We start from the raw sequence: 18,528 nt of genomic DNA on the forward strand, positions 1-18,528 counted from the left end.
GACGTGGTTTAATAGTTTTTTTTATTTTTTGCAGTGAAAGATTGGAGGAAACGTACACAAAACCATATATATATGCACAAGGAAACAATAGACTCTTCAAGACATAAATTATCAAAATACAATATTGCAACAGTCCCAGATTTTAAAAAACTGAAATTGTTTCCAGTTCCCACACTCTGTATGTGAGTATGAAGAGTCAAATCTGCCAAAAATGGACATAATACAATCAAGGTTAAAGGGAAAAAAAACCAAAATGTCATCCTTTAACAGAACACATAAAAACTGATTTGATTGCATTCATGGCCGGAGCTTTTTTTTTTTTTTTTTTTTTAATATATATATATATATTTTAAAATGCTAATGCACAGTGAGATTATAGATGTAGCTATACAGGAACTATTTACAACAAGACTGCAGTCGATATAAAAATGAAGAAAAGTCAATTAGTGGTTTGAATGTAGTTTGTCTTGAGATTTGAAAGGAAGCTCCTTAAAAACCAATGACTTCAAACTGCTACAGCGCATACGAGTTACGAGTCGTCGCTGGGCGGACTGCGCTCCGTGACAGGCAGTCTGTCGCTGGCTCACCAGAGGCGCCAGCTTCACTCAGCCCATAGCAACTAGTGGAGATGGCAGCAAACAGACCAGACAGTCTGCACACGCAGAGAAATACTTAACAAATAACAGTTACAAGACAGAATGAAAACCCCACAGGGTTCAGTCAAAGCACCATTTAGACTATTACAACTGAATGGACAATGAAACACTGGGGCGGGGGCAGCAATTAGCACCAAATCAGCAGGGAGGCTCCTGGGTTCAGGAACCTATCAAAACTGCTCCAGCAGCTGTCGGAGGTAGGGGGCCTTGGAGAGCTGTCTGTTGACCCGGGACAGCTTGTAGAACACAGGACAGTCCAGGGACACGCAGGGCACCTGTCGCTCTGCACAACCACTACAGTTCCTACAGATCTGAACACACACACACACACACACACAAGCTGAATGGACACAGAAATAGAACATTCTTGAGGCTACGCTACATTTGACATTTTGTCTCTGTGCACTGCAGAAAGCCGTGTGTTACACTCTAAAATATTACCTGCCCTGCCAGATCAGAGTGAAACCACTGCAGCGAAAGTATTTATGACTATGAAAACAGCTCATGGAGACTGGGTGAAAGGTTCGTATGACTTGGAATCGTTTGTTGTTACAAGAATGAGGAAATGATTCCCGAGCAGGGACTGTATACAGACGTTGACTTTGGCCATGACAGACAGGAAGAACAGTTCCTACCAGCCTGGGTTTGAACCCCATTTATCTACCCAAAACTCCACATTAGTGGTAAAGAGAAAAGTAACATGCATGTGGAGGTATTAAGATGCACTATTTATTTTTTCAATATTTCAGTTTTTTATGCCTACTTCACGCATATAAGGCTGGGCAACAATTGTCGTCTCCTCACAAAAGTTATTGAAATCGTTTACGATCTAAGTGTGTCCGCTAACTCATAGCTCAGACCATAGTTAGCACTGCATGTGTTAATTCTGGGTTGGGAGCTGAAAACAGCAGATATGAATCATAACCACGTAAGTCTGTAAACTAACAGCACAACCACAAGCGAAACAACGTTTTTCTGTAATTTCATCTCAGTTCAACATCTGGATGTGCGTAATCATGTTGTGACATAACATCGACTTTGGAAGCTAATCATGTGACTTTTACTATGAGATGTGGAAAGTTGAAGCCTCCGGATCACACGCACTCAGAGTGAAGAGGGAGACATCTTGTTTCCAGGAATTCACTTACAACGGCGTTTGCAAACTGAAGACTGGATTTTTACGAGAGGGACAAAGAGCTGATTATGAACTCTGATATTCAGCATTTTTCTGATGATTGGTGTCTTTTTCTTCCCTGATTGCCAATAAAATAAATTCATTTAAGAATGTGCTGCTTTGTGTCTGTTGCAGCATCCTCTTTCTGTCTGCAGTCACCACTGAGTGGTCTCACTCAGTGTCCCGCCCACAACACTATGTGATTGGCTATGCGTCACAAGTAATAGCCTATCAACACTGACTAATCTGTGTCTGCAAATAACTAGTGACCAAAAGTAAAGAAAAAAATGTATTGGAGTAAAATGTACAATATTAGCTCCACTCCTCCTCACCACATGTCTCACCTTCAGCAGCTGGTCTTGCTGACTCTCCCACTGTCTCATGTCCTGGTGGAGTGTGACTGCGACTCGTTGGGGCTCAGCACGACACCGAGAGCACACGCCCAGCTGGGTGAGCTCGTCACACACAGGGCAGTGAAGCGTGGTGAAGTACTGGGAGATGGTTCCCTTCCTGCCCAGTTCCTCTCCACCCACTGCAGAGGAGCATGACGCCTTCTGGATCTGTGTGCAGACACCCACGAATTCAACATGAAAACCCTTCAGATGAAATTTCATTGTTCGAGAACATCTTCAAGATAATCTAGTAGAAGATAATTGCAGTCTTATGACTGAAAAGTTGGAGTGTATGGCCATTCATTTCAAACAACTGTGCTTTCAGCTCTACCAGCAGGGGGCATATGTGCTCCATCAGTGCAGAGCCTGACTTAAGTGTTGACACAAAGCCTGAGGCAGCAGAGCAGTGTGATGGGTCTGATTGATCCGAAGCAGGAAACATGGGAGAGATTTTCTCTTGGGCCTTTGTCCCCCCCTCCTCTAAATACACTGAACGAAAAAAAACTCTCTGAAAGACTTTCATCAGTCAGTAATTAATCAGAAGTTAATTTTGCAAGCCCATTCACATTTCACTGTGCTCCTTTGGCTTTCTTTTTTTATACTGAAGGTTTTCCTGTGGGTTATACAGTAACTCTGTTATTATCACTCATCCTTGCTTCTAAATTGCACAGGTAAAAAATATACCAGTTGCTGTTAGTTTGCCGATTTGAAATGGAAACTCTTCTCACCCTGGGGAGCTCCTGGTACCAGCTGAACACGTCCACCCCGATGAGCTGGAACATGCGGGCCAGTGGCGGCAGGATCTGCTTGGTGATGTAGTAGGTGGCGTTGAGGCGGAGGCCAAGGTCCTGCAGTACCTCCATGGGGCGACGCACCAGCTGGATGAGGGGCACGCCGGGCAGCCCGTACACGACCACGTAGGGCACACGCTCGCCCACACGTGGCTCCAAGCGACGGTCGTACGCCATCATACGCCTGAGGGGAAAGGAAACACAAAGACCCCGACAAACCTGATTGTTAACTGAGGGACCTCAGAGCTTTTCGTCTGTGCTCTAATGCAGCTCTTAAATAAGCAAAATATTCCATCAAATAATTCACAGAAAAGTCAATTAATTTTAGTGAATGAAACACTTTATGATCAATTCAACAGCACTCAGACTTGATAAATGACATGACAAACTATACCAGTGCTCATGAGCGAGACTGACTATATCCTTTTGAAATCTGCTTTTTTCCCCCACCCATTAAGAGCTGGGTTTCCTAGCAACAGACCCAGGTACTGTACATGCACGCTAGTGCAGCCAGACAATGAGCACTGTGGGAAGGAGTAATTGGATTCACACTGACTACTGTAACTGTTGACAGCAAGCTCTTTCTCTCTTTCCTGCTCTCTGCTGCTACTGCTAACACACACACGCATGCGCACACACACACAAAAATAGTCAACAAGCAAACATGTTCATCCAATTGGAACTAAGGACTCCCTCTGTCTTTTGGTGTGGTTTTTCTCTGCATGTGGCTTCTCCACAAATGTCTACTGACAATGTGCTGTAACACACACACACACACACACCTGGTGAGCTCCAGGGCAGGCACGCAGGCTCCAGGCCGGTACGAGCCGCTGCCCCGATATTCCTTAGCGAAGGTCAGGTCCTGCATGCTGGCCCGGCCGTCCAGAACCTTCAGACACTGACGCTGCACAAACTGCTTCACCTGGCTGATGTCCCGAGTCTCAAACAGGAGCTTAATGGAACGCTCCAGAATCTTGTGGGAAGACACATTAACGATATGACAGGTGAGAGGAGACGAGAAACATGAGAGAAGGAATGGAGAAAACAAAGCAGGATTCATAACAAATGAAACAAAAGCATAAATACAAGTGGCTTGCTGTTCAATGCTTTGATATTTCAGTATAATTAGGTGACTCAGCCTAAATGGTAGAGTTAACACAAGGACGTTTCAGTGTCTAGACACAAAGCCAGCCAGAGGGACCTTTCCCCCCTGACTGACATGTGTGAGGCAGTCCCAGTAAAAAGGGAGCGCGAAGAAAGCTGCTGTGGCTGTGATTGGTGTACAGCAGAGTGAAAGAGGGGAGGAGGGAGGTGGGTTGGTTTGCCTGTTACCTTGGAAACAGCAGGGCAGTTGTCACGGCGAACCGTCTCGATGCCTTTGGCGTCAAACACAGGTTCCTTTTGGTCAAGGCTCTCGTACATGTAGCCCACGTAGCGTTTCTTCGTCTGCAGCACACAGGGCAGGTACACCTGGGAGCACGCAAACACACACACACACACAGATCAATACTTTCCTCTAGATGTGTGAATAAATAAAGAAAACTGACACAGAGCGACAATTCAGGACCATGTGTGTGCTTGTGTGTACTACCTTCTCAAACTTGAGCTTGACAGGTTTGGGGTTTGTTGCAGTCACCGCCTCAGCGATCTCGTTGCCGATCTTGAAGGCCTGCTCTTTGGTGGCTCCCTTCAGTAAAACAAACATGCTGCAAACCACACACAGACACAGAGTTAGTGCTGACCGTGAACTATGTAATCCAGCATCTCTCCCCCTCACCTGCTGTTATCTCTCTATTGTTGCCTGTCAAATGAGGACAAAACAAATACATTTCAAAGACGTTTTTCAGCTGAGGGAAGCCGACCAACTTCTCATTCAGGGTCTGTATTTACTGAGGGTCTCAGAAGTGCTGTGCATGAAAGCAGCAGTGGAGGACTTAGACAACATGGAAGTTGAAATAAATCTGTCAGTGAGAATTTTTGGACTCATTTCCTTCTGAGACACTTGAAAAAAATAAATGCAAGCCTTCCTTTTTGGTTTTCCTGCTCATGTACTTTAGTTTAATCAAAAAAAGTGCACAAGAGACAACAACTCTCTGATTCACGGCTTGGAAAACCCAGACGTTGCAGCCTCTTTAATGCTGAGAATGAATGAGAGCCTTTGAGCAAGTTGTCAATAAAATGTGATATGATTGAGAAGGCAGTTCAGGTGCTATGAGGGGCTCTAACAAGATGACAGGTAGTAACACATCAGCAGAGCTGCAGGCAGCCTTAACACAGGGTGAAAGTTGGCAAATGAGAATCGTCAGTGTGGCACGTGTGGCCTTAGGCTGATTTAGGATCAGTCTTTATAAGTATGCATTATTTGCATCCCTGCCTGACCTGCTTTAATGATATATAAATATATATATGATAAATAACTGCTTACCTGTCGGTGTCTCCGTACACAACCCGCGCTCCCCATTTCTTAGTGTCATTGACCAGCTTGATGGCTCTCTCCAGAGTTTCTCTGGCTTTGTGGACGATGCTGTCTCCAACCTGAAAACCACAAGGGACAAGTTGATGAACAAACACTGATGTACAAGAGAAATACTTGTGCAATGTTTCTACAGAATTGTCTGTTTCACACTGATTTTTTTCCCCCAATATAGATCATTTCAGATTTGCAAAAACACTGGAAACACTTTCCATGAAAACATGTGGTGTCATATCAATTCCACTTGTCCAAAAGAACCACAGATGGCTTTAAATATGGTGATATTTGAAAACATAACCAACACAAAGCTGCTGTCCTGGTTTTCGCTGTCTTCAACTTTTCTGCTCAATTTTCTAAATACTAAGAACTCCATGGACTGTGAACTGTCTCAGCCCTCCTCTTCCTGTTCTTCAAGACCACAGTACTGATAACAACCTCTGGTGAGCTTACCTCCACGCAGGGCATGCGTCCAGAGTAGTTGGCGGAGGTGTAGCCAAAGGTGACGTTAGCGATGAGCTTGAGTCCAAGCTGCCGGGCATCCAGCAGTTTCATCAGGGCCTTGTCCTGCTTGTAGGTTTTCATCGACCGCTTCACCATGATCCGCGTATTGAGGATTTCCTCCAACATGCTGGGCAGGACCCCTTTACGCACTGAAGACTGGACACGAACAACAAGAAGGTGAGCATGAGAACAAATGAGGATACGGCGAGTATACGGCGATAGTAGTGAAAAGACGACAAATAGCATCACATAGAATTAATGTCATTTCCTGTTAGTATAAAACAGTAATGTGTGTTGATTTCTTCCATACTAACTGAAAAAACAATACACTTTAAGTTGAATACTTAATGCATATAACCACAAGCTTAATGAATGACGGCCAGCTTCAGAAACAAAGTCCACTTACTGAGTAACCAAAGCAGACTCGGACCAAACCATTTCCCTCTATGGCTTTTAATAACCTCATTACACACTAGTAGTCACTGTGTAGTGCCTTTGTGTGTGTGTTTTGTGTGATGTAATGACACTGCAGGACTAGATCCAGGGAGTGCGGTGCGCAGACGTAGAGCATGAGGTGGGCGCTCTGTAAACGTGCTTCACCTTCACCCCCCTTAATAACCCTGCCTCGCCGAAAGGAGAGATGATTCACACAGAGGCCAAGTGTTCTCCCAGGTCAACGTTAAGAGCCGGGTGAGGTCTCATCAGAGCGGAGGGTCAGAGGGTGCCATACCTTGACGAAGGCGATGCCGTTTGGAGACACGGTGATGTCGTTGCGGAGCTGGTAGAGGAGCTCAGGAGGAACCCGCAGGGAGGTGCAGCCGAACTTAAATTCATCAGGCCTGAAACAGACACACGTGTGAAGTGGATTAGGGCAAATCTGAGAAAGTGATCAAGGTGAGATAATTATCTTTGTTTTGCGTGTGAGTGTGTATGCATCCAAGTCCCTCTCTGTTCTCCCTACATTTGGGTAAGAATATTTCTCCTACTGCAGCTAAACAACCCCCCCCCCCCCCAACTACAAACCAATCTGAGGGACTGCAGTTGATTTACTGAAATTTGAAAGCACATGGAGCAAAGAGCATGGAGCCACTACTTTCTTTCTTTTACCTCGGAGTATAACACATGTGCATGCTGGAAAGTAGTGATCGTGGCTCCTGCTGTTGCTATGCAACTACAGTAATCCCGGTGAAAAAGGCTGAAATACATCCTCACTTGCAATGCTGACTGCCCTGAGCTGTGAACAACACATAGAGCTCTCAGTGTGCCTGCTCCATTAAAAATAATGAGGGAAGGACAGCAGCACTAGGAGGAGACTTTCCCAGCAGACACGCAACCTAAGCAAGCTGGAGTACATGGCGTAGGTGTGTGTAAATGTCGTGTCCTTACGTTCCCTGGCTGTCCACGTGGCCGAGGCAGGTGGAGAAGCAGTAGTTGTATGCGATCACAATGGAGGGATACAGCGACTGAAAGTCCAGTACGATCACCGAGTTGCTGTAGAAGCGTGACTCAGGCTCCATCACAAGAGGAATGCTCTGCGGCGCCCTCTGCTGGGCTCGCTGCTGGATGCTGGGTGTCACAGGGATGTAGTTCAACGGCTTGGCCACGCGTAACATCATAGACTCAACGCGGTACTGCAGGGACAATAAGATGATGATGAATATTTTGGAAGTATTGTAATAATTAACTTAAATAAAATTCATTTTGATACCTTGTTTGATTTTTTTTGTTGTTTATCTCACCAATCTTAAATGAACTCTGAGATTCTAGTCATTCAGTATGTCCATTCAGCTATTTATTTATACATTTTTAAAACAGCCACACACTGCTACACCCCAGTGCTGATGTTCTAATTAATAAAAACAATGACATACAGATAACAATGATAAAATTAATTGCAATAATTTCCAAATATGTAATACAGAAAGGTGACAAATTAAAGGAAAACATGACATAAGTGTCTTAGTAAGGTGTTGGGATAAGGGCTTTAGTTTAATTTGGAGACTGCTGATTTACCTGCAGGGTGAAGTGCTGAAAATATTGCAAATGTAGCACTTTTGTGTAACACTTTTGCAGGTGGATAAAATACATTTTGCTGCTGCCTATGCCTACAGTAGTACATTACTTCCTGTACTTCCTGTAGGTGTAATTACACCTGTACTCCTCCTTCTTCTCCAAACTGGTGGCAAAACATCTGAACTATCCCCTTAACATAATCATATTAGCGGCTGGGACTGTCACATGAACCATCTGTAGTCCTCTGATAGCTTTAAGGCTACTGTGTAGACAACTGTGAACCAATCAGAGCATCCAGAACACGTGATGTGTGTTTGTACCTGTGATCCTCGGGTGAGAACGTGTAAGAACTGAATCCCGAACAGTCTGGCCAGCTCGCTTGTTCTGCCGATAATATCATGCTGGTGAAGAAGCTGCATGGTGCCATGCACACGACTCACGTAGTGGTCCACCATCTTCCATCTAACATACGCACACACACACGCAGCATGATCATTAAAATACAGTGTTTTTATTGACCGACTTCATAAAATCTTCCACATATGCGTTAAAGGAATATTTCAATGCAGGAAAGATGGTCTTTTCATAAATCGGTCTGTCTATGCAGCAGAAAGACGCACAACGGACACATACATCCATTTTTATTCGTGGGGAAGAAAAAATAGATTCAAAGTACTGGCCAAGCCACAGGCCATTCAAATAAAAATAGAAAGTGAACATCATAACGTCCAAAAATGAACAAAAAAAAAAGCCACAACCCCAAAATAACACACATATGTGATGTTGTGTGTCTGGTACTGGCACAAACCTGTAGAGGTCGGTGTTGTGGTCAAACCAGTCGGACAGTGTGCGCGGGCTGTACAAGGGGAAGCGCTGGTGGAGGACGTGGAAGGCCACATTCTCAAAAGTGTAGTTGTTCAAGGTAACCTGGAGGGGAAAAAATAAAACCTCAATATCATAGGCCTTCCCTCCTCTACAACCGTAAATACCCTGACCTTCCTTTTCTAAAACATCACACTGAATCTTTGTGGCTCCTAATGTTATTGGCGTGTGTCTCTGCTTATGACCACTAATCACAGGTTATGGTCTTGTGTGAACATGCGTTCTGAACAGGTCAACCAAAGAGCGTTTTTTTTCTTTCTTAGACTCTTTCATTTGAACAATTCTTAGACACATGTAGATGTAAAAGTATTCAGTATTTCACAAGAAAAAAGCAACAACGTGGGGAAAAAAAGTTTTCTGCAACCAAAATATATACTTATTTCCTGATATCCTTTCTTTTTTTTTTGATCCTCTGAGGGGGTCCCAAACCCTAAGTTGGGAAGCACTGTTTTATGAGAACATTCACCAGAAGATTCACAAAATGTCTATAAGAATCGATTTGCCCCCAAATTACCAAAAGTCTTTCTCAGTTGCTGAATTTGACACACTATATTTTTGGTGATATGGCTGAATATAAATTTAACTACTGGTCACTCAAAGCTACTGTAGACCACTTCTGGGAAGCTGTGACCAAGGCATTCCCTGTGTTCAGAGTGAGAAGAAGAGCATTTCTGATCAAAAAACAACTGAGCTGACAGCCGAAAACTGAAGCTGACAACAGCAGAGACTGCCAGACTACAGAGAAAATAAAAAAAACAACCACAAAACACAATGAGGAGGTGAAGGATGAAATGTAAAAGAAGTTCAGTCTAATTCTAGTGGAACACATTGGGTGTTTACTTGCCAATATGCAATGCAAAGACTTTATTTCTTAATTCAATAAGAAGACTAAATTAAGTGGCACAAATGTCCTCTGCAGTAGCAAAAAAAGGAAAAAAATCTAACAGCAGTGAGAATCCTGCCTGAAAGGCTAGAGGAACAGCTTGTGCGGGAGGTGTGGGAGGGGGTGGAGGTCATGCCGGGACACCTGCCTCGGTCTTCATCACCCTCCACAGGTTGAGGGTGATGCGGCCGATGATGTTAATCTCAGTCATGGTGTCGGCTCCGTACTCATCCCTGTCTGCAGCAAAGCGGTTCTCTTTGGAGTCACCTGAGGACACGCACAGAGCCAGACAGACAGCCAATTACAGAGGAGGAGAAGAGCTGCCAGAGGCTCTCCATTCAGCTGCCACACACACACAGAAACACCAAAACACACATAGGCTCACACACACAAACACAGGTGCTGTTCCCACACACAAACAGGGCCACACATGTTTTTACTTAAAGTGCTCACAGTGCGTGCATGCACAAACACTCACACACACTTTTTCTTGACCTGGATTTAATGATTTCCATCAGACTATAATGAAGGCTTGCTAGAGAAAAAAATAAAAGCGCACACACACGCCTTCAGTGTGATAGGACTACTTCTCAGCCAAACTCAAACTGTCAGAGTCAATAATCGACCAGTAATTACTTCAACAGCATTCTGCACATGTGCAATATGCTGCTACAAGTTTAACAAGCACCACTGACAATTTATGGATTTGGCCTCAAGTGGCAGAGCCTCTTTTAAAAAGAGAGGAACTTAATAGCTGAGGACCAGCTGGAGTTTACTGTGTGGAACATGGCAAAGTAAGTTCTGTTGTCGCATAATGGCAAACTCACCAAATGACATTCTCTCATATGAAACTATGAAATACACACAGGTAAGTTAGGTTTTGTTTTTGGTTATATATATCCATTTCTACACATCAATCTTTTGCACAGAAAAGATCCCTGAGTACTCTGCTTCTTGACATTTGCCCATCAACTACAAGAAGACCAAGTTTCCCAGCTGTGGTGACAGACCTGGCACACGCGACAGCTGCCGACACAAGTCCACTCCGAGCGCTGCGGCCCGCTGGAGGAGGTAGCCCCAGGACTGCATCTGCACCTCATACCCCACCAGGATGTCTGGGTCAAACCTGAGAGAACACAACCATGTTCGAACCAAGAGATTATTTTCAAAGAAATACACAACGGTATTCATTTCTACATTTTTTTAAAAATATTTCTTAAAATTATGTAAATTTAACTTGCTTCAGAAAAGCTCGAGTGTTGCTTCAACATGTCTGTGGTGAGCACAACAGTGGCAACCCACTCAATTAACTGTTGAGAATATTAAGGAGCCGGGTTGACACCTGCTTGGCCACACTTACGCACCTCCTCATGATGAAAATCAGCTCCTGAAACAGCACTTTCTCATCAGTGGCATATGTCACCTGCAGCCCAGAGACGCCTGACCTGACCAGCAGGGGCGATGTTCCACTGTGACCTACTGAAGGGCATTTTAAGAGATTCATTAGCCTGACTGCACATGGAAACAGATCATGCACACTATGTGTAATCCATGTAAACAACCCTGCCTACTTTGCTGAATAATGCTGAATAACGACACACACGCCCTCCTTTTCAGCTATAGTGAAATGAGTTTTAACCTTGGTCACAACTTTGATGGTCTTTGTCCACCACAATGGCACCCGTCAGTTGGGTGCTGTCTATATCTGGCAGGGGAGCATCAGAACTGAGGCAGTAGAATAAGGCACATATGGGGTCAAACTCTGGGTCAGGTTCAAGGTCACGTCGAGTTCTTGCATGGATCTCCATGCCCATCAGTGTTAGGTACTGGACCTGAGGGAAAGACAAACAAGGAAGGAACTCAATCTGAAGCTCTAATTGTTACACTTGAATTTTGAGGTCAAGGTGTCTGTGTACCAAAAACAAACAAACAACAATATAGACAGAAAACTCATTTTTAGCAACAAATCAAGCGTGCTTTCTACCCATTAAATTGTACTCATTCATCTCTTCACTCAAACAGCATCTATGTAATCATTTTATCTGGCCACTCTTCCCCAACCCTATTTTTTTGCAGTTACTTCTTATCATTATTCTTCTTTTAGTTGTGGTACTATTACCAGAGTAGCATGGATTTGATTTTCAATCTGTCTGGGTAAGGGCAACTATTCATTGACAGGAATATTAAGTAAATATTAATAGAGCGCATGGGCTCCAAAAAAGATTGGATTCGGTGGTTAACCTCACTTCTGCTATCCTGAACCCATGTGTGCTGAATGAACCAAATGAAGCTCTAATGAAGATTGTGTTTAAATAAAATCTAATTCCTTAACAACTATCTATACTGAGCCATAGATCATCGGCAAACTTATACTAATGCCACCCTGAAGTTATGTGTTGACAGAAATGATTCAAGCAATGGCATCCTCACGCAACTCCAACCATAAATATTTGAAATAACCTGTCTTCCTTCCTAAAAGTCCAAAAAAAGGGCTCAGTCTTCTGAAAATAGGCTCGTCTCTTAAGGGCTCACCTCATGCAGTGCTTTGGCGTCCTGTAGATTTTGCATGCTGATTTTGAAGCCATAAGAGTTGGCTATGCTTGGCCCTTCGATCTGAGAATTATCTTTCTTTGGCACATTCAAAGCAGCAAACTGGTTCTGAGAAAGACAAGGATTACATGAGAAAAGTCTAAATGAACAAACAACGCAGACACAAAAAATCTCAATTTGAACAACAAGTGGAAGAGGGACTGATTTTAATATATAATATGATATCAGGTACAAATGACACGCTCCATGCACAGCTCTATACTGACATTCTAAAGCCATTTCCTAACCAGGGGAGAAATCAAAAATAATAAACACTTGTGATCTGACCTTCATCTGTGTGGTCAGCAACACTCTTCTCAGTGGGTCTGCCTGACTTCTCCTCTGCTTTAGTCTCTGAGAAATGGCATCCTCTGCAGCTGAAACAGAATCAGGAAGAACAGAGACGAGTGAAGTAACAGACTGACTAGAAATAGTCAGGGGTGATAAATTCTAAATCCTGGTGCACAGTTTTTATTAGCTGAAATGAAGTATAACAGATTACAGGCAGAATGGCACTGCTATTTGCCTCACCCTCCGATATCGGCGTGCTGCATACTGGATCCAGATCCTCTTTGCCTCTCTGTCGCCTCCTTAAAAAGGGGGTGCTGTGAAGGAGGCGGGGACTAGTTCTCCCCTCTTCCCTGTTACTCACATGGAGGAGTAAGGGACTAAGATTACCCCCTAATTGCTCCAGAGAGTCAGAGAGCCTAGGAGACAGTGGTTCTGGAGAATTTTCACTTTGCCTGTTTGGCCCTGATGGGCTGGGCTGACAGGACTGCTGCCAGGGAGGCAGCTCTGGGGACTCTGGAGAGGTGGCTGTATCATCATCCTCATCATCATTTTCTCTGTCCTCCAGCTCAATATTTATGCCAACTTCATCTGAAACTGGACTCACCTCTGTGGATTTACACTGAGAGTCTGTGCTTTTCACGGGAGATATTATTAGGGACAGGTTGCATTTCTTTCTCCTTTGGGTCCTGATACTGGAGAGTCTCTCACTCAGCTCAGTCTCCACTACTGGACAAGTGGAAGCAGCTGGCTGTTCACTTCTCTCTGGGTTCCCCTGCACATCCAGCCCAAGGCCTCTCTTCAGCAGCCCTTTGTCTATTCTCCCTTTTTGTAAACTCTCATACTGTTTCCTGGCTTCCAGCCACAGCTGCACACGCTCACGGCTTGGTGGATTTTTGCAGGGCAAAAGGATAACCTTCTTGTCACTGGCTGAGTCAAACTTGGCCTGTGACACCTCAGCTCCTTGGGTTTGGGAAGATGAGGTAATAGTTGTGGTGGGGTGTGTCATGGCTGAGAAAGCTGTCTTCCAGAAATGGAGGCCCTCCAAAGACAGTTCCCCACTGAACTCTGCTAGCTCCTTAGCCAGTCTGGTGCCTACCATCAACTTGCGGCCACCAACCTCCCTAGAAAACAGATGGAAGAATGTGATTAGCTGATTTATCTAGATTTTAATAGTTACTGCAGTTCATCAAAACTTCAGAAGTGGAGAATTTCAAGTCATATATTATTTATTATCATTACGTTGATTGAAGCCTTAGAAAAAGTATTAATTAGAGCTTAATTGATTATGGATTTTAAGGCTGACTAAAATTTTTGAGAAGATACCATAAATTTGGTTATTTATGAGTTGTGACCAAATGTGTACTGAACAGGACATTTTACAGTGGAAATAAAAACATCAGCACTCTTGAGTGGAAAAACACACTTGTACCGGCAACACTGTCTCTAAAACATATCCTCAGCATTTCCATTCTTGAGCTTTAGTTTGCACAATGCTGTTTCTCTGCAGTGCCAACCGTATATGCACAACTGCATGTTTGTACATGTGCATGTGTACAATAAAGTTGCGGACCCACTTGTGAAGACACTGCTCCATAGCACTACTAGAGGTCAAAAATTCAACGTACCTTTAAGTAAGAACTTACCTATAAATATATGAAGAAACAATTGTATATGTAAGGCTCTAATCACTCAATAATATCATCCATGCTGATATATTGGTCAGGCTTCATTTCTATTGTTTTAGATACATTTTTACCTATGGACATTGTAGTCCATTCAATTGATATATTCTGAAATCTTCTGCTGGCGGTGTGTATAGTCTTACATTGGTTTCCCTGGTGCATCAGAGGGGTCACTACAGAAGGGCTCCTGGAAGGTTGCCTCTGACATCTCCAGGTCCAGAAGAGTGCTGAGGATTTCGTCCCGGCTTGGAGGGGACATGAGGGGCTTGAGGATGTGTGCTCCACCTCCTGGCCCCCGCAGCAGCTGACTTGCCTTCACGTGGGATAGTGAGCTGATGGAGCGTGGAGAGCTACTGGGTGTTGTGGATGTTAGTCCATCAATTCCCTCCAGGAGCTCCCCAGTTGGAGAGCCCTCATGGTCAACAAAGGATGCAGAACTTAAAGGCAATGGTAGGACAGGGTCGAAGACAGAAAAGAGCAATTCTTTTCTCTCACAGTGAAAGTCTTGAAAGGGGCTGAGCGTATGGGCTTTACCTAATGACAAGTCCCACTCTCTGCTCTTGATTTTCTCAGAGTCAAGGAATGTGAGGTGATTTGATACAGACTCTACATTCTCGGGTCTATCAAAAAGGTCAGGGCTGACAGGTCTCACTTTGTGCAGGTCAGAGCTTCTTTGCAGGTCTTCTCCAGAACCAAACAGTCTATCAAGTTTCTTCTCAATGTCCAGTGCCTGGGCAGACACCGCTTCCTGGCTGACATCACTCAGGAACTTAACTGGTAAATTTTTATCAGTCAGGACAAACTGGCTTCCACTGTATGGGCTGGAGAAGTCGGTCTGGTCAATGGCATTTATATCAAAGGTATAGTTGTGTGGGACTTCTGGTGATAAGCTGTCCTCTATGAAGTTGCAACTGTCCAGACCAGGGTCTGACAGGAAGATGGGGCAGTCATCTGACATATTCCCATCCTGCTTCACTGATAGATTTGGCTGAGTGTTGCTTGCCTTGCCTTTCCTGATTCTGGGCTTTTTTTCTTTGGGAGTGGTAGACTTTGGGGCCCTGGGTTTCCGAGGAGTGGTGGAGGGAGCTCTTCTGGATTTAGCTGGTTTACTTGTGGGATCGAGTAGTGCTGTGGCCTGAGCTATGGCAGTGGAGTGGTTGTTTGTGCCAACCACTTGTAAAGGAAGGGCCTGTCCCTGCTGCCTCCTCTGGAGAAGCTGTTTGAGAACAGCCAACCCAGAAGGGGTCTCAGAGAGAGTGGGGACTTCACCATTCTTGGGACCTGAGTGCTGGGAAGCCACTGCTAGTTGGGGTTCTTTACTGTCCTCCAGTAAGGGTCTACTGGCAGGAGGAGATGAGGGAGCTGTGCACTCCTGTGAAGCCTCCACCTTTACCACAGTGGTCTGGCAACCTTGCTGCTTCAGCTGAACCTGTGCTGAAAAGTTTTGGTTGACCTCCATGATGGAAGTTTCACAGTCCTCAACCTTTGGTTCTATAGAATGAGCTACTGAGTCTGATATAGATGCAGTCTGGGAACTGCTCTGGCTGTTGCTATCTGTGCTCACCGGCTGCTGAAATGGAGGGACCTCTTCAGAGGAACTCTCAGAAGGAGGCAGCTCACCATCAAGGAAAAGGAGCTGGGAGCTGTTTTTACTCAAGTCATTGCTTTTGGGTTCCTCAGTCTTCTTTTTGCGAGACCTTCTAGGTCTTTTGGTTGTTTTAGAACCGTTGATACTACCTTCAGCTGGATCTTTAGCCTTCTTCCTCTGACTTGGAGCAGAACCACTACTTTGTTTCAATTTCTCCTTTTTAAGTTCCTCTTCCTTTAGAGGCTTGACAGCAGACTTGTTTACTTTTTTTTTAGCATCTGTAAATTTCTTAGGTTTGGCAGTTTGACACTTATCTTGTGCTCCTTTGGCTGAAGATACTGTGCGTGGCTTGTGAGAAGCAGTACTAAGACATGGGTCACTGAGTGGATTTATCAGCTGGTCTGTACTTCTTGTGTCCATTAGAGGGTCACTTGGGGACCAGCAACGTGGAGGTGTTGAGTCTACAGGGCTTGGGGATCTATCAGAGAGGTAGCCTAACTCCACCATGACATCACTATACTCAATGCCATGGTCATCTGCCAACTCACAGTAACATGGCCGAGGGGGCGGTAGAGACGGTAGAACTGGGCCTCTCTGACGGCCTTTTATTCTTTTGACCCCTTCGCACTGTTTAACTCGAGGTTTGGCAGCGTTGCAGATTGTTTTCTTATTTGAGGAGCTGATCTTTGCCTTTCTTTTAGGGTGTTTTTTAGCCTTTGCCTCAGTGATGGGAAACTTGACAGCAGTGGACTCTGGCACCTTGGGCCAGAAATCCTTGAGAGGGGCCAGTTTATTGTATTGTTCTAGCTTGTCTGGTGTCAGCAACACCAACTGCTCCTCCGCATTCACTTTGGACATTTTCACCAGCATGTTTTTTTGTCCTTTGAACCTGTTGATAATAATATACTTGATGATGATAGGGGGTTCCTTCTTGCGGCGTTTTTGATATTTTACTTCCTGTCCACTGGGAACATTCGTGTCCTTGAGTCGTTCTTTGACAGTGGCTGGGTTTTTATGACGAACACCTGAGTGTTCTCCATCTTCACCGTCATACACCATCTTCCGTTTGGCCCTCAAGGTATATTTGCTACCAGGCAATGCTGAAGGTTTCGTACATGTGAGTTTAGCTGATAAATCTTGCAATGGGCTTAACCTATCCTCTGCTGAATCTTTAATATCTTCAGAAAAACTGAGAACAGTGGAGGGAGGGGAGTCTGAAAGTGATTTTGTCTGTTCATTTACAGACCTCTCATCAATTTCTAGCTCCTCCTTTGAGATTGGCTCTCCCAAAATGACTGGACCTGGATCTTTCATTAGCTCAGCCTTTTTAACTGGCTTATTCTCCAAAACTGGCATCTCTGGCTCTGTGGTCAAAGGACAAGCAAGTGTGATTGAGGTGAGGCCAGTACTAACCTGGCTGTCAGAGGTAGAGCTTTCAACTATGTTTAATTTGTTTGTATGCCCGACCATGCCCAACCTTTTTTTATTCACTTTTAGTCTAGATCTGCGAGGCTGTGTCTGTCCAAGCTCACTGCAGGAATCAGTAAGCTTTTTGCTTCCAGCTTTCTTCCTACTGAGGCAGTTGGAGAGAATGACGCTAGGGAAGAACTTGTAGTGTGCTTCCTGCTGGGCCACTATAGTCCTCTCAGTCTTATTTTCCTGATAGTCCTCGTACCTGATTTTGAGTTCACCAACATCTCCCTCCTCGCTATCCTGACCCATTTCTTCCTCCTGAGGATCAAGAAACTCATCCTCCTCCATGGGTGATGGGGATGAAGACATGTTCCTCAGGATGGGGCTTTTATTGTCCTTCTGGCTCAATTCCAGCTCTGTCTTAGCTGAGCAGTTTCTCAGCTCTGAGTAACAGAGAGAGAAGGTCCTGTGGTTCTGAAGAATGGACAGACAGTTTGTTTCTACATTCTTTATGCTGCCGTACTTCTTTCTGTTTTTGGTGACTTTTCTGTTACCAAATGGGAAACTTTTTAGATCTGTCTTATCCAAAGCTATGGAGGTTTTATTGTCATAGGTGTACAGGGGTCGTATGTCCTCTTTGTCTACACAGATGGAAGACACCTCAGGGTGACTGGCTATCTTGCAGGGAATGGGGTGTTTGACTGGTGGGATGTAGGGGATTTCTTTATTAACCTTGAACCCTGTTGAACATTCACTACTGCTGTCCTGGCTGCTTTTAGATTGAAAGTGCTTGTCAAGTGGTTGCTCTGTGTCCAGCACATGAACTGGTCTGTGCTCGGGGTGAACAGTCTCCCTAGAGAAGGGATTTCTTTTCCTGAGCATCTTTTCTGTGACTATTAGAGAAGACTGGGTCCTTGAGCCACTGTCTGTTAAAGACGAATCTATGGATACAAGAGAAGAGGAGGCACAAGTGTTACCAGCAGCAAAAGAAGGATTAAAACCTCTGATTTTCAAATATATTCAATTCAATTCAATTCAGCTTATTTATATAGCGTCAATTCACAACAAAAGTTATCGCATGACACTTTCCAATTTGAGCAGGTCTCGACCAAACTCTTTAATTAAACTGTAAATATATATATACTTGTTTTTCTTCAAATCAAGATCAAATATGTTCTTTAAAAGACTTCAGATTTATAG

The 18,528-nt window shown here is 44.3% G+C and overlaps 1 protein-coding gene across 2 annotated transcripts in view; it reads right to left on the reverse strand.

Annotated features, from left to right (window-relative positions):
* Positions 1-310: 310 nt before the first annotated feature.
* Positions 311-18,528, reverse strand: part of rev3l (REV3 like, DNA directed polymerase zeta catalytic subunit) — a 72,485-nt gene continuing 54,267 nt past the window's right edge. The window contains exons 13-32 of one of the 2 annotated variants that reach the window (XM_046373660.1): positions 14,471-18,269; positions 12,886-13,766; positions 12,643-12,731; positions 12,298-12,423; positions 11,405-11,597; positions 11,130-11,241; positions 10,776-10,891; positions 9,914-10,032; positions 8,809-8,927; positions 8,321-8,462; positions 7,374-7,618; positions 6,718-6,826; positions 5,937-6,143; positions 5,439-5,548; positions 4,605-4,719; positions 4,346-4,483; positions 3,796-3,986; positions 2,951-3,197; positions 2,175-2,390; positions 311-967 (exon numbers count right to left, since the gene is read on the reverse strand). In XM_046373660.1, coding sequence (XP_046229616.1) covers positions 827-967; positions 2,175-2,390; positions 2,951-3,197; positions 3,796-3,986; positions 4,346-4,483; positions 4,605-4,719; positions 5,439-5,548; positions 5,937-6,143; positions 6,718-6,826; positions 7,374-7,618; positions 8,321-8,462; positions 8,809-8,927; positions 9,914-10,032; positions 10,776-10,891; positions 11,130-11,241; positions 11,405-11,597; positions 12,298-12,423; positions 12,643-12,731; positions 12,886-13,766; positions 14,471-18,269 — 7,415 coding nt within the window. In that variant the 3' untranslated portion in view covers positions 311-826. Of the gene's footprint in view, positions 968-2,174; positions 2,391-2,950; positions 3,198-3,795; positions 3,987-4,345; positions 4,484-4,604; positions 4,720-5,438; positions 5,549-5,936; positions 6,144-6,717; positions 6,827-7,373; positions 7,619-8,320; positions 8,463-8,808; positions 8,928-9,913; positions 10,033-10,775; positions 10,892-11,129; positions 11,245-11,404; positions 11,598-12,297; positions 12,424-12,642; positions 12,732-12,885; positions 13,767-14,470; positions 18,270-18,528 lie in introns of both variants that reach the window. The other variant, XM_046373659.1, reaches the window with a different exon arrangement.

The sequence above is a fragment of the Scatophagus argus genome, chromosome 19 (assembly GCF_020382885.2).
Source record: "Scatophagus argus isolate fScaArg1 chromosome 19, fScaArg1.pri, whole genome shotgun sequence".
Taxonomy (NCBI): Eukaryota; Metazoa; Chordata; class Actinopteri; family Scatophagidae; genus Scatophagus; species Scatophagus argus.